Source organism: Antechinus flavipes, chromosome 2 (assembly GCF_016432865.1).
Source record: "Antechinus flavipes isolate AdamAnt ecotype Samford, QLD, Australia chromosome 2, AdamAnt_v2, whole genome shotgun sequence".
Classification (NCBI taxonomy): Eukaryota; Metazoa; Chordata; class Mammalia; order Dasyuromorphia; family Dasyuridae; genus Antechinus; species Antechinus flavipes.
The window spans coordinates 17,248,561-17,264,206 of record NC_067399.1 but is presented as its reverse complement, the minus strand read 5'-3'; the positions used below and the strand labels follow the sequence as shown (position 1 = coordinate 17,264,206).

At 42.2% G+C, this 15,646-nt stretch overlaps 1 protein-coding gene across 1 annotated transcript in view; it reads right to left on the bottom strand.

The window, feature by feature from the left end:
* The window catches only part of EBF2 (EBF transcription factor 2), a 257,455-nt gene that overhangs the window by 7,239 nt on the left and 234,570 nt on the right, over positions 1-15,646 (bottom strand). The window contains exons 12-15 of the mRNA XM_051974158.1: positions 14,844-14,909; positions 14,561-14,738; positions 9,894-10,079; positions 1,322-1,489 (exon numbers count right to left, since the gene is read on the bottom strand). Of these exons, the coding sequence (XP_051830118.1) occupies positions 1,322-1,489; positions 9,894-10,079; positions 14,561-14,738; positions 14,844-14,909 (598 nt within the window). The remainder of the gene's footprint in view (positions 1-1,321; positions 1,490-9,893; positions 10,080-14,560; positions 14,739-14,843; positions 14,910-15,646) is intronic.

The following is a 15,646-nucleotide window of genomic DNA, read 5'->3' as shown; positions in this document are numbered from 1 at the left end:
CCCTCCCCGTGGCCCTGATCGGGCACCTGCTATCAATTTGGTGAGCATGGAACTCGGGGTTCTGGGAACTGCTGCTTATTCCTGATGGATCCCATCCAGCTATGCCCCTGGAATGTATATGGACTGCAGATGACAGGCAGTCTGGGTAAGTAGTAACACATGCCATCCCACGGGATGACCCGGGCTATCCTTCAGGGAGAAATCGGACGGCCTTGTGGGCCTAACCACAGTGCCGGGAGCCTGGAAATTAATTCCCGGATTCTATATACGGAACAAATCTGACCGTGGCGCTCACTGGCTCAGGAAACTTCAGGAGCTCCCCATCTTCGCTGCAGGAGGACCCAGAGCCCTCTGTTTGACATTTAAAGCTCTTCACAATCAAACTCAAGCTCACCTTTCCCTTAAGAGAAATTCTCTTCGCTCACTCTAAGTTCTAGGCCCGTGAGCCCACTTGCTGTTCTCTGAACACTGGGGTTCCCTCCCCTGTGGCTCCGTTGGGCCCTCCTCCATGTCTAGAAAGCCTTCTTCCCTCACGTTAGCTTCAGTTCTACCTGGTAGCTTTCACAACTTAGCTCAGGTACCTTCTCTGAAGTCAGTTATTCAGTCAATAAACATTTACAAAGGACTCCCTGTGCTTTGCACTGTGTATTAAGCAATGTGGATACAAAGAAGGTAAAAGCTGCTTTTTCCCCTCAAAAAAAATTGCTTTCTTATAGAGGAGGCAGGGAGGGAAACTGAGTTCAGATGGGTTAATTCTGTAATGAGACTGTTAGAGATCTTATGTACAAGACAGAGAGAGCAGAGAGAAGGGAATCCAAGAAAACTCGGCATTGGTAGCCAGACCTTCCACAGCTAAATCCTGAAGAAAGCCTAGAAAACCAAGAGGCCGAAGGGAAGGGACAGAGAATTTCCTTTGTGGACTCCCTCAGCCATTAAGATTTGCTCCCTCTTCCTCAAATTATCACCTATCTGCTCGTCTATGACCTTGTTCTACCCTTTGTCCCCTTAAGAGAAAGTTTCTGGAAATCAGGGACTATTTTTTTCCATTTTAGTCTTAGCACAATATCTTGCTTACCATTGGTGTTTAATAAATGTTGGATTGGACTAGACCATGACTGGGATTGGCGATGTGGCTGTATCTATTTCCCACTCCATGTTTTAATGGATATTGTATCGATTCTAAGTCTTTCTTGATTGAAAAACCAAAAAATTATCTTTGTGAGTGGATGCCGAAGAGCCAAGGGATGTTGGTGATTTTCAGTGGGGCTACGGGAGCCCAGGGCATCCTGCCCACGTTCTCCCGAGGTGCCATCTTTCTTACCTCTGAATCCATTTCCATTTCCACTAGAGCAGGCCGGAGAAGGGGAGCCTTGGGGTCTAATGACAGGAGCAAAGGCACTCTTCTGTTTGACAGCTGGGAAGACGGAAGACGAGAACGGGAGGATGGAGGAGGAACTGGAAGAGCCAACTGTAGGACTTGAAGACATTACTAGAAAAGAAATAGCACGGTCCTCATTTAGAAGGAGATGCCGCCAGAACCCACCTGGTTGTCACCAAATTTCCCTTCCGACAGGAAATGGCTTCTCAAAGCTGGGGAAATTCAAGGTTCCCATCATTCCCACAGCCAGCCTACTCTCGATCCACACCTACGCCTCCCAGCCCCAACCTATCATGTGTCCAGCCCGTCCTCGGTCTGAAGGACTCCCCTTTCATAATAACAGACTCCTATTGTCCCTTAAAATGGGCAAATCCTTTTAGAGATGTTCTTTCATTGGAACAATCCTATGGTGAGACTGCTACAGATCTTATTAAGCCCATTTTGCAGATGCTTGAAACTGAGTTCAGATGGGTTAATTCTATAATGAGACTTTACAGATCTTATTAAGCCCATTTTGCAGATGGAGAAAACTGATCTCAAATGAATAAATCCTATGGTGAGACTGCTATAGGTCTTATTAAGCCCATTTTGCAAATGGTAGAAACTGAGCTCAGATGGGTTAATCCTATAATGAGACTGTACAGAGCTTATTAAGCCCATTTTGCAAATGGTAGAAACTGAGCTCAGATGGGTTAATCCTATGGTGAAACTGCTAGAGGTCTTATGAAGTCCATTTTTCAGATGGGGAAAACTGAGGTTCAGATGGGTTAAGAGATCTTTTCCAATGCTTGATACATTTTCTCTCACTGAGGGCACTACCTTCAATATAGATGGCAATCCATCCAAGCCTACTCTTCCTCTGGGGTCTCTGGCTATGTTTGCCCATAAATCAGTAGGGGGGCCCCCAAATGTTCCAGGGTCTTTGCCCGTGGAGCATAAAGATTGCTCTTCAGTTATCCTTTGTTCTTGTTAAGTCCATGGGCTTCTAAGGAGGAGGAGAAGAGGATCGTGTATCTAGTGGACTGAAGGCCAGACTTATTAGGAAGAAGCAGACTCAAGCCCTCTGGCACACTGTGTGTGTAACCTGGCCAAGGCATATAATTTCCCAGAGTTCCAGGCAACTCTCTAAGACCATAAGGCAAAAGAAAATTGTCAATCTCCACTAGATCACGTCTGAAACTAAAAAAAATATTTCTTTAGCCTTACATTCCAGTTTTTAAAAGAGTTAAGTACAAGAGGAAGGAAGTATAATTAGAGAACAGTTTGTCAGAAAAAGATCTGAGGGTTTCAGCGAACCACAAGCTCAATATTAGTTTAAAATATTGGAAGCCAAAAATGCTAGTGAAGTCTTGGACTTAAGAGAAGAATAACTTCCAGGAAGAAAGAGACGATTGTGCCCCAGTCAGACTTTTATCTGGAACACGCTCAGCTTTGTACCCATTGAAGACATTTCTATGCCAGAGGGTGTCTAAGGGTGGGAAACCTAGATAGGGCAGGGTCTGGAGCCCGCGCCATATAAGGTCCTCCTGGAGATACTGGGCACACGTAGCCCTTGTCTTAGAAGTGAAGGCTTATGGGTAACGAGAGAGCTGCCATCTACCCAATATAACACTCAATCTGCTTGGGCAGAAGGAGGCAAATTCATGCAATCTGGGGAAGAAAAAGCTGAGGAAAGCTGAGGAAAGAAAATCAAACTTCTCTAGAGTGTTCTTTCTCCCCTCTTCTTCCCTGACAGTGAAACACACCTTTAAGTAGCCCCTCAACTTTGAATTTGCCTTCTAGATAATACTAAAACCACATTTCTTCCTTCTTGACCCATTTTCCCATCCACAAAGTAAGGAAGAGATGTGACTCTCTGAATCACAGGAGGCACATCCCTTTACCTTTCTGGACCTCAGTGTCCCCATCTATAAAATGAGTTGTATTCGATGGTTCCTTTAAGGTCTAAACCCTATGACCTTATATTTCTTTGGCCCTAGTGGCCCACAAGAGAAAATCATTACCAGTTTGTTCAGTCAGTAGTTTATTCAATAATCTTGACCGAGAACTCCCTGATAGTCTGAGTCAGCAAAATGGCACATTGGATAGAGCACTGGGACCTGAAATCAGGGACTTTGGGCAAGCCATTTAAACCCTTTTACCTCAGTTTCCTTATCTGCAAAATGAGTTGGGGGAGGAAATAGTAAGTCACTCCAGTAGTTTTGCCAAGAAAACCCTTATTGGGGTCACAGAGATTGAAAAATGACTGAACAATAATTATTATTATTACTATATTTTTATAGTAATGACTATAATTACTATTATTACTATTACTAACTTGTAAGATTTTTTCCAGCTCTAATGCTCCATGTTTGAGGATTTTATAACCCTTTAGCAGAGTAAAATGCAAGCTCTATGGTTAATTTTGGGAAGAAGAGCACTTTCATAAATAAATTTGAGTCCATAATAATTTGTTCTGCAGTGCTACCAAAAAAGCTCGAGGGAGTGAGAGGGGAGAGTGGGGCTCTTTGCCCCCTCAGGCAGAGCTCCCCTACAACAAGTCTTCAGGGATTTGTATTTTGATTCATAGAGTCGGACAGTCCAACTGGAAGAGTTTCCCACTCTTTCCCCTTCTCCATTCCACTTCCTGCTCCATCCCAGAGCATGTGATGGGGCGAAGCCAACAATAAGTAGTCTTCTCTGGTGTGTCGTTGCTGTCTGGCGGGATTTGGGGTCTGGCTTCAGGTGGTTCTGTCTGCTTCAGGGAAAATAGACCCCTGGGAAGGGAGGGCTCGATGACCGGACCGAGTCTTGGACCGGAGTGAGCAGAGGGGAGGGGATAACGGGCAGTTGCCCGACCAGCCTCTCTACTGAGGATGTCATTGGACATCGGCCTCCCCTTGGTTGGGAGCCCGAATTCAGAACTGCCTCAGGGGCTGAAAGTAACAGGGACGTGAGGAAACGGAGGGAAAAGCATTTTTCTTGTCCCCAGCCGGACTCGCCCCCGCCGGACCTCGCTGGGCACATATCCGCCTTTTGCACTCAGCCGTCCCGTTTGCTGGAGCACAGGGGTCTGTCAGCATTTCATTAGAACCCCCTATTGTCAGGGGCTTACAACTCAGCCATAAAAAATGTGCTCCGGGCTGAAACTTGGCACTCCCAGCTCCGGCTAGGAAGCGAAGCCTGTGTGTCAAATGGGAAAAACATCTGTTTGGCCACTTTTGGGGGTCTGAGCCCTGCGAGTGTAAGAACAATAAAGAGGAAGGTTTCTGATACCCTGCCTTGGCAGTCGTGCAAGTCAAACACGGCTGTGGGAGTCCATTTTATTTTCTCCCTAATCGGCTTGGACAAGTAATTACACCTTGGCCTGGCCCGGCCACATCAGGCTAGTGGGGAAAATAACACGAATGCCCACAGTGCCGGGCTTTCAGCCCTGGCTCCTTGGTCCCTTCCCTACAAAACTAGAACCTCTCTGGATTTGGATGGGCAGCACAATGGCCCAAAGGGCACTCAAGTAGCTCACATGTCTATAATCCTTTGTAATCAAAGCACTTTATAAACATGATTTCATTTGATCTTCACAACAACCCGGGGAGGTTAGCAATATTATTTTCCCCATTTTCCAGATGAGGAGTCAGAGATTAAACATCTTGCTCAGGGAGTCACGGCTAATGAGCATCTGAGGGTAAATTTGAACTTGGGTCTTCCTGATTCCAGACCTGGTACTCTCTCTTACTGCACTCCCTAGCAGCTGATTAAAAGGGATCTCAGCAGTCATGTACTCCCACAGCATTCCCCTCACAATCTACCGGATCCTTGGTTCTCCAGCCCCTCCCTTCAAACTTCCACAAAGAAGGGGAGCCCCCAGGGCCGGAGTCAGCCCACTCCTATACCAGATTTCTATTTGGTCAGGAAGTTTTCCCCAACCTCAAGCTGATTCCTTTTTCATTTGGACTTTTCTCTCATTGCTACAGTTCTCTTCCTCTCAGGCCGTCCTTCCTCCCCATGAGAGCCTTCCAGGCCTTGAAAATAGCTCTCATGGCCCTTGTGTCTTCCCCTGCAATGAGGCAGAATACAGACACCGAGGGGAAAGAGGGGGTGTGAAAGGGGAGGTAGATTTAACCAGGGATGTGATAGTGCTTTGATAAGCAGCAGGACATGAAAGCTATAGTGGCTTAAAAGCCTAAGGGGAGCAAACTGGGGACGTGGGCAGAGGAAGGAGAGAATCAAAGAAGTACAGATTGAGAGCTAACAGGCCCGTTTACGCCAGGTAGATCCCCCTCCTCCTTTTGGAGCTGAGAGAACGAAGATCCAGAGATTTATCCAATATCACACTGACGGTAAATGTCAGATGCAGGATCGGAATCTGGGTCATCAAACTCCCAAAATCACATCTGAAACAGGGGAGCCAGAAGCCAGGTTTTAGTAGCATAGGCCGGACCCACTATAAGGAGAATACAGAAGCAAAGGATCATGGGAGGACAGGAATTAAAAAGGGGGAACGTGTGGGATCAGATGCACATCCTAGCCCAGGCAGATACTGCCACAGAGACTGAGAAGGGGGAAAACTTATTGGACACAGCACATTATGGTAAAGAGTACATGGGACTTGCAGTCAGAAGGCCTGAACTCAAACCCTGAGCCCAGAGGACTGAGCTAGATGGCCTCTGGGGTCCCTTCTAGCCCTGGAGTTCAGATACTGTGTATCACCCTAGGACCAGGTAGAGGACTGAGGGCTCCTTTTGTACTCAGACTTGATTCTTAACCCAGACATTTATTAGGTGCATCCCTTTGAGCCTCAGTTTCTTTGTCTACAAAATGGAGCTAACAGCACCTAATTCACTGGATTATTGTAATATGGAATGATTCAGGGAAAGCACATTGGAAACCTCAAAGAGCTATATACATGCAAGCTATTGACCAATTTCATCTTTCTAGACGCAGTATCCCCAGATGGAAAATTAGAATATATATCTATTATATCTATTATATATATGTTATAATCACGTTACTCCTATTACTTTGAGAAAAACATTTTGTGACTAAGCCATCCACACTGAACTCTTGTGGTTATATAAGTAATTTATAGCTGGATTTAATATGATCAAAATATGATTTAATGCAATCAAAATTTACAAATAAATGTAGTTCACATACAAGAAACCAAGGACATGAGTACTTGAGAGATGTGGCTAAACAGTGGATAGAGCACAGACCCTGGAATGAAGAGGACCCGAATTCAAATCCAGCCTCAGACACTCACTATCTAGGTGACACTGAGCAAGTTACTTAACCCTACTTGCCTCAGTTTCCTCATTTGTAAAATGATCTGGAGGAGAAATGGCAAAGTACTTCTGTATCTTTGCCAAGAAAACCCTATTTTTAAGGTCCAAGCTACTAGAGTACAATGACAGACTAAATCCTTCTTAGATTGTATTAAAAGCAGGATTGTGTCTAGACCAGAGAGGATTCTCTCCTATTGTTGCCCTAGCCAGACCTTTAGTGTTGTGCTGACTTCCCAAATTTTAGAAGGAACACTGACAAACCAGAATTGTGCCGATGGGAATTAAGAGAAGAAGGGGACACAAGACCATAACACCGAAGAAGCAAGAGGTGCTTGAGTCTAGAGAAAGAAAAATAAAAGGTGAGTGAGAGACAATAATTTTGCCCATCAAATCCTGGAGAGTTGTCAGATGGAAAGATTAGATTCAGTCTATATGACACCAGAGGGAGGACTCCAAATAACGAGGGGAAATTATAAGGAAACCAATTTTGACTCTGTGCAACAATGAACTTAGAACAAATTAGAGATCTCAGAGATCTCCAATTCTGAATCCTATTATCCTAAGAATGTAAGATGACCAAGAAAAAATGGCATCTTTCTTGGGACAGAGAGAACTTGTATAGTGAGATCCTCATCACTGTAGGTATTAAAGGGGAGGCCAGCTGACTTTTTCTCAGAAAACTTGTGAAGTAGATTCATGCTTCAGATAAAGTTTGGACTGAATAACCTTTGAGATCTAAAATTCTTGTTAGATAGATAGATAGATAGATAGATAGATGGATGGATGGATGGATAGATGGACAGATAAATAGATAAATGGATGGATGGATAGATATATGGATGGATGGATGGATGAATAGATAGGTAGATAAGTAGATAGATAAATAGATAGATAGATAGATGGATGGATAGAGAGATAGATGGATGGATGGATAGGTAGATAAACGCTAAATACATTTTTTGTATTTAATGTCATCAGGAATTAAATTTGTTGCTATAGAGAATTTCAATAGTTTCATATATTTTCTGGGATCACATTTCACTTTGCTGGGGCTAAAAGTGAGCCGGAGATAATCTCGACCTCTCTGCCTCCCAGAAATGAGTTGTAAAATATCTAAGCATTGGTCTTCTTTGAGAATAGAGGATCAACAAGATGCAAAGTAAAAGGAAGTATTCTAAAAGCAACAAGTCAGAAGGGTTCCATGCAGATTGCCTCCTCCAAACTTCTAGAGCTTTTCATGTCTATATAAGCAACTCAGTTTCAATGAGTGATGTGGAGATTTAGATGGGTTTTGCTGGTTGGGATAAGCAGGATATCTGAGGTGGAAAGAGGTGAGAAGAGCTGAAAGGTATCATCACTGATCTCTTGTGCTGAATCTAAGGGAGGACTTGGGAAGAGTAACAGAGGCCAGGGATTGCAATCTGCATTGCTGGAGAGAACATCTCCCTCGGTGAGATTGCTGATCTATTGAAGGATATGGCGGTTTGTAAGAAAAAGAAAAATTAAAAAACCTTCATGTCTCCTCCTTTCATCTGTGGCAGTGAGAAGTGCCTCGGAAAACAGCACAGAATCGAACAATTTCCTTCAAGATGATAACTATTATATGGACAGGAATGCGTTTTTCTCCTGGGGATTCTTTCAATCTAGTCCAGAAGGCACTGTTCCCTTGGGCCTTTCATCAAAAGGGGGAATTATTTTGTCACCTAGAATCCTTTGGCGCAATCACATCTGCAGCATCAGAATAGTGTGAGATGGCCAACCTTCCTAGGTAATTTCGTGTATCCTGATTGGCCAGCCTTTGCAGTACATATAAATTAAAGTTGCCCATCCAGAAAGAACTCAGAAACTTTCATGGAGTTGCCAGCCTCAGTGGCATCAATCCATCAGTCAATAAGCATTAATTAAATGCCTCCTATGTGTCAGGCACTGTTTTAAAAAACTGAGGATACAAAGAATAGGAAAAAGATAGTTTCTGCTCTTCAAGGAACTTACAGTCTAAATGGGGGAGAAAACAAGTAAATGGATATATACAAACAAGCTATATACAGGAAGTAATTAACAGAAGAAAATCACTAGAATTAAGATGGATTGAAAGAGGTTCCTGTAGAAGGGATGATTTTAGCTGGGTTCTGAAGGAACTAGAGAAGCTGTGAGGTGGAGATGAGGAGAGACAGTATTCTCGGATGAGGGACAGACAGAGAAAGTGCTTGGATTCTGGAGATGCACAGCTTATTTGAGATCAGTATTCCTGGATCAGAGTATTTGGCAAGGAGAGGTTTAAGGGCTAAAAAGAATGGAAAGATGGGAATGGAGGGCTAGATTATAAAGAGCTTTGAACAATAAGATTTTGTATTTGATTTTAGAGGTGACAGCGAGCTACTAGAGTTTATTAAGTACGGGGGTGACATGGTCAGATCTGTACTTTGATAGCTGAATAGAAGATGGACTAGAAATCCCACTGAGACAGGCTGACCCATCAGCAGCTATTGCAATAGTCCAGGTGTGACCACCATTATTCTGGTGGCAGTGTCAGAGAAGGAGGTATCTCTGAGAGAAATCACAAAGGGGAAATCAGAATGTCAGAGGGGGTTTGTCTGGGAATAGCAATGTCTGCCTTGCTCAACACTGCTGTGATCACAATCCCACACAGTCCAGATCTGAGACCTTTGTCTCTTTTGTAAAGAAAATTTCTTTAGGAGAAATGAGGGAATCGAGCCTCATTCTTCACCTTCACATCAAATCCAAGTGTTCATCTGTCTTGTTATACAGCTGCCTCTCCCCTTTTTCCCTTCTTATCTCTTTCTCTGGACATAGGAATCCAATCAACAGTCTCTTCTAGAAAGGATCAGTTCCCTTTTTAAAAAGTCAGTCTTCCCACAACTCCATTCATCATCCTTGTGAGTCTCAGACTAAAATGCTCCTCCTAGCCGCCACTCCCTAATATACATCGTCTCTTCCTGTTAGACGGTAATCTCCTTGAGGGTAGGGGCTAATTCATTTTTTCTGTTTTTTTCTGGCAAAGCCTAATGCTGTGCTTGGTGCATAGTAAGAATCTAATAAGGGCTTTTTCTTTATTTCTTCCTTCCCTCCCTTTTTCCTTCCCCCTCTTTGTAAAGCACCTTTAGCTATGTTTGCATTTATTAAGTGCCCTACTATGTGCCAGGTGCTATCATAGGCAATGGGGATACAAAAGCAAAAAAGAAAGAAGCACACATTGAGGTCGCCCAAAGAAGTGGAGAAAAAGCACTTACTTCCATAAGGGGATCCTGTGGGGGAGCCATTTAAGAAGCCTGGGGAGCCCGGTACGCCCAGGTTGGCCATGGGCACATTGCTGTAGCCATTCATGCTGTTGCTGGACGTGCTGTAGTTGGACTGCTGGGGAGTGGAACTGGAAGAGTAGCCACGGGGAGAGATGCTGCTTGTGTTCCGGATGTAACCTGTGTGGGGTGGATTGGGGGGAAATGAACAGGTGAGGCAGCAGCCGGCCCACATCACTGCGTAAGGAACACAGCTCACCCGAAATACGTCACCCAGAATCTGTCTGGACACAGTGGTCAGACCAAATTATTTGTCTTCAGGTTCCTTCTCCCTTTGCCATTTACCTAGGCCTAGCAAGCCCAACCTCCCTACAGGTACCATTTGTACCGAGCTTAATGGACTTCCAAGGTCCCATAACTAGTGTCTGATGTAGACCCTGAACTCAAGATATGCTAAATCCAATTCCCTGTTACCGTTCCCCTATTCCATTGTATAGTGTTCTAAGACACTAGTGTCTGAGAGAATTTTAAAGTATTTGGCTTTCCAGGGATTCTTGAACAGGGAATACAATCTTGAGCAATGGAATTGGGCCATAATGGTGGGATTTCAGGCATTGTTTGGACTAGGGATGGATATGGAGGAAAATGGAACCATCTTGTTCTCCCCATGCAGAACGGCACCACCACCCCTGTCAAATTCACCAGGCAATGATACTACTTATTTATTAACCTGACTTTTGAAACATCCCCTAGGAAAACTCTGTCTGAAACTGCTCAACAATGGGACAAAGCATGTCTAGTCAAAAATAAATTGATAAGATTTCCTTAGAACTCAGTTTCTAGTCTAATGATTCACTAGCCACAGTCTGCAGAATTATCACAAGAGGATCATCTCCTTAAAATACATAGTGTAATAAATAAGCAAATATTCCATCTATAGACTGAGGAAAAGTCTCACACTTTTATTTTTGACTGCTTAAATACATGCAGATGCTATTAAGATTACAAAACTGAAAATTTACTTACAAGTCTCACTAAATTCAGAGCTGCTATTCCCTTGAGCTGCCACAGCCTTCCCTCTAAGCTTATTTTGGATCTACTTTGTCTGTATCTTTTAAATGCCTATGTCAGTGCATGGGATCTTTCCATTAGGATATAAATTACTTGAGAGCACAGACTGTATCTTTTTTGTCTTTATAATTCCAAGGCTTAGCATATTGTCTGGGACTTAGCAGATGTCAAATAAATGTTTGTTAATTGATTGATTGATATATCGTCTACATCAACAGATAATAAAATTGCAAATACTAACCAACTGTCATTGCTCGGGGTCTGCAAAGTTTTGTTGTTTAAAAGGGATTCTCGTAACACAACAAAGCTGGGGAAACTACTGTTCTAGTCCTTCCATCTTAATATTCCCAAAGGAAAAGAAAAAAAAATTCCAGCTGGAGGCCTTAACTCTCACATTTGTTATATGAACTGACTAATTCCTACAATGTGTATCTGCTTTCAAAATAGAGCTCATGTTCCACTTCCCATCCCGGTCCTTTCCTAATCTCCCTCCCTCAACCATTGTTAGTCCTCGCTCTATCTTAAAATCACTTTATATATACTTTAACTTATCATGGACATATGGTATCCTCCATTAGAATATAAGCTCTTTGAAGTCAAGCACTATTTCTTTTTTAAAAATCTTCATATTTTCAGTATGTATCATAGCACTTAACACAACTTAAGTTTAATCAATATTTATTGAATTGAATCCCCACTCTGATCCCCAGCTGCTAGACAAATTACCTTGAAATAATTGAATATACTTCTATCCCACCTCAGTTACTGTAATTATAAAAGGTCTAGATGTTTCTATGGAAACGATCAATCAAAAGGATAAATTAATTGTTACCAAATCTTTAATTAATTTGGAAGTGGTGAAATATTTTGATCAGTTGATAAAATCAGACAACAACATATTAGTATTGAATGAGTGAAACAGACATCTCTATGGGACTATGAATATTTCAACAACCCAACTTGCAATCAAGACTTCCAAGAGATTCTAGCAACAAGTCAGTCTGGATAGTGATAATTTTAGCCTAGGGTGCAAGAATTCAGTTCTTTGTCTTCTCCTCCCGGTCTCCAATGACTAGATGACAAAAGTGTGAACTTTGAAATGTCAGTGGATTTAATTTTTCCATTGGAATTAGTAGCAATATTCATAGAACATAAATGGCTGATTACACCTTCTGCGTTGGGAAGTAAAACATATCAAGGATGGCAGCTTCAGGCATGACCCTTAGTCACTGAAAGGGAATGGTATGAGTATCCCATAAATAAATAAAAAAAAGAATTTCCTGTAATTAAGACCTTTAACTTACCGCTTTGTCACATATACTAAGCTTTGCCCTAGACTGGTATGTATTTGTGGAAGAGTGCATCCAAGAGACATTTTGGAGACATGATTTATACCAACTTTCATGATTATCATGATATCATGTTATCATGTCATCATGATATCATATCAGTAAATACTCCTAACTAAAAGTCAATTAAATCTGGCTAGCCAGTAAAGAACAGGGAACAAACCAGATTTGGGGGAGTAGAGAGAAAAGGTTTTGAGTGACAGGACTAGAAGACTTTCAGGACTCTGCCTACCAATGTGAGTGAGAGTTGGAGAAATAGTTGGAGAAAATGCTATGTAGATAATAGTACTTATATGTGTGCACTTTGCCTACCCCAGTACAATAAACTACTAGAAAGTACAAACTCTCTTCTTTTTGTTTTGCAATTCCTAGCACTGAGCATGTGCCAGCACACAGTAGATGCTAAAAATTGATTCAATTTATGACCTAGAGTGAGAAGTACTCACCTACGAGGTGAAAATAATTGATTCAGGATAAGATTATTTTGCCTTTTATTGAGTCTTTTGATTTCTATGACAAGAAAGGAAACTGGTGGAAGATAAAGAGATGATGGTGTATTTTTAACAATCTTTTTTAAGGTTAATGAAAAGTAATATATCAAACTCAGCCTGATCAAATAATGATAAGGTATGCTAAGGTATACCTGAAGTAAGAAGCTGTCTCTCTATGTGCTTTACATTTTCATTCACAAATCAGCTCAGATTTTCTCATCAGTTTGGGTGTCCGCCTGCATGTATAGGATTGCTCAGAGGTGAGGTAGTTATCCCAGAGCCTTAACACCAAGATTCTCCAAGTGATGCTATGTGATTGTAAGCCATGGAACACTGTGGTGTCTGAAGAATTAATAATACTGGGGAGTCGGAGGAAAGATGAAAGGTTAGTGGAAGTAGGGAGAAGCAAGCCACCAAAAAGGATTTATGAGTACCAGCATCAATAAAGACATCAAGGACATAGATGGCATTCCTCTCTCCACTTAAAAGGGAGGTGGGCTGGTCATATATCCAGGGGGATGGATAGCATAGAGCTGGGCTAAATGCTGGAGGAATATAGAAATTATGGACTAGAAATACACCGGAAAATAAGACATGGGTAGGTTGTAATTTGTACTGATGTGAACAGTACTAAAAAACGTGATCATGGACCCTTTGAAGTGTCTAAATGGCATGTGCCAAAGAGAGGACTATTAATTTAATCAAGAGCAAAGGTGGTGAAAGATGATGAGATCACAAATACAGAATTGAGAGGGATCTCAGAGGTTATCAGTTCTATGCTCCCTCGTTTCAGTACAGTGCCTGATATATAGTAGGTGCTTGATAAATATTTATTGAATTGAATTGCAAATGAGGAAACTGAGGATCAAATAGTTGAAGTGATTTGCTCAAGGTATGCATCAAAGGCAAGATTTGAACTCGGGACTCCCGATTCCAAAGTCAGTACTCTTATCTACTACTCCATATTGCTTCTAGGTAAAATATATCATCCTAGGAAATAGTTGAAGGGAAGTGGGCTGGTCATAAAATAAGGAAGAGATAAGAGATGGGCACTTCAAGATTGGTGATTAATATGCTGAAAGGGTTAATTCAGTTCCACCAATGAAAGCTCTAATGATCCAATTTGTCTAGCTGGACAAGACTATAAGGAGAATCTACATCAGGGGTCCTCAAACTTTTTAAATAGGGGGCCAGTTCACTGTCCCTTAGATTGTTGGAGGGCCGGACTATAGTAAAAACAAAAACTTTGTTTTGTGGGTCTTTAAATAAAGAAACTTCATAGCCCTGGGTGAGGGGGATAAACATCCTCAGCTACTGCATCTGGCCCACGGGCCATAGTTTGAGGACCCCTGACTACATTGTAACTGGTGGCAACTCCTTCCACAAATGCAGACCTCAAGCCACCTATGAGTTAATCTTCCAGGGTCACCTGAAGCACACAATTTAGGAAGTAACCAGGGTCACATTTCTTAGCAAGGATCTGAGATAAGCAGCTATGCAGTTTTAAGTATTTTTCCAATCAGGCTATTCCACATCTTCTTCCTTAACTTGCCTCATGATTGAAATGATTATTATTCCACTTGGAAATGGGATAATTGATTAAGTATGTGAATTTATTGTTTTCCTCAGAAAGGGCATCTTTTACAATCGCATAATTACAGTCGTGTGGATCCAGGCAGAATTCTCATTCTATTGATTTCTGAATTTAAGGTCCAGAGTAGCTGACCTTGACCTCCAGAGAAATTATTACCTTGGTTATTTCCCTGTGTGGACTCTGAGATGCTGACCCCTAGCTGGCTGCCGTAGGAGTTGATACCCATCATGCCAGTGTGAGCTGGAGAGCTGGACAGCGCTGGGATCTGGCTGGGATTCCTCGGGACACTGTAGAGAGCCTCGGCGATGTCAGCAGCTCGCTTCAAAATGATGTCCTATGAAAAATTCCATGAAGTTAGCACTCTTTCCAGGAAAAGTCAAAATCATGCAGAAGACAAGAGAGAAGTGGTGGCCCAAGGGGAAAAGGCTTGGCTTCTAACCTGGTTATTGTGCGGTGTTCCATAAAGGGCTTCCACTAAATCGGCTGCTCTTTTCAACAGCATTTCCTGGGGGAGAGATGGGGACAGTAACCAAATAGTGAAAAATATGAACACAAAGAGGTAGTCCATTTCCATAGCCTTAAATGGGACAGAGCCATCAAGGGCTGAAAACTAAAACCGTTAACCACAGTGCTAAATAAATTGACGGCAGGCTGCTTTTTAGAAATCATCTTTTGTTCTCTCCTCTACTAAAAAGCCCATTGAATAATTCACTTCAGTTCAGCAGACATTTAATGCTTTGCTCTCAGCACATTATCTTGATGTGGAAATGATGCTGGCAAGCCTCAGAGTCGATATCAGGAGACCATTGGAGATCTTACCAATTGGAAAGAGTTATTGAATCGGATCCCCGTGTTGTAATGTTTGGTTATGTTAGTTTCCCTCTCTTTCTTCGAGACACATCTCAAACCCCATCTTTTGTAAGAGGTCTGATTTCCCCCAAACCCCCAGCTGCCAGTGACTTCCCCTCTGAGATTACTTTCCATCTCTGCTATAGATTATTTGCATGCACCTAGCTTTTTACATGTTGTTCCTCCCTTTCTTTCTGCCCCATTAAAATGAGAGCTATTTGAAATTGAGAACTGTTTTTGCCTTTCTTTGTATCTCCAAGGATGTAATATAATGACTGTCATAGAGCAAGCATTTAATACATATTTGAAAATGACTAAATATAAGGAGGCTCACAAACATTCAGTAGCTCCCTATTGTCTTGAGAAAAAATAAAATTCCCATGTTAGCATTTA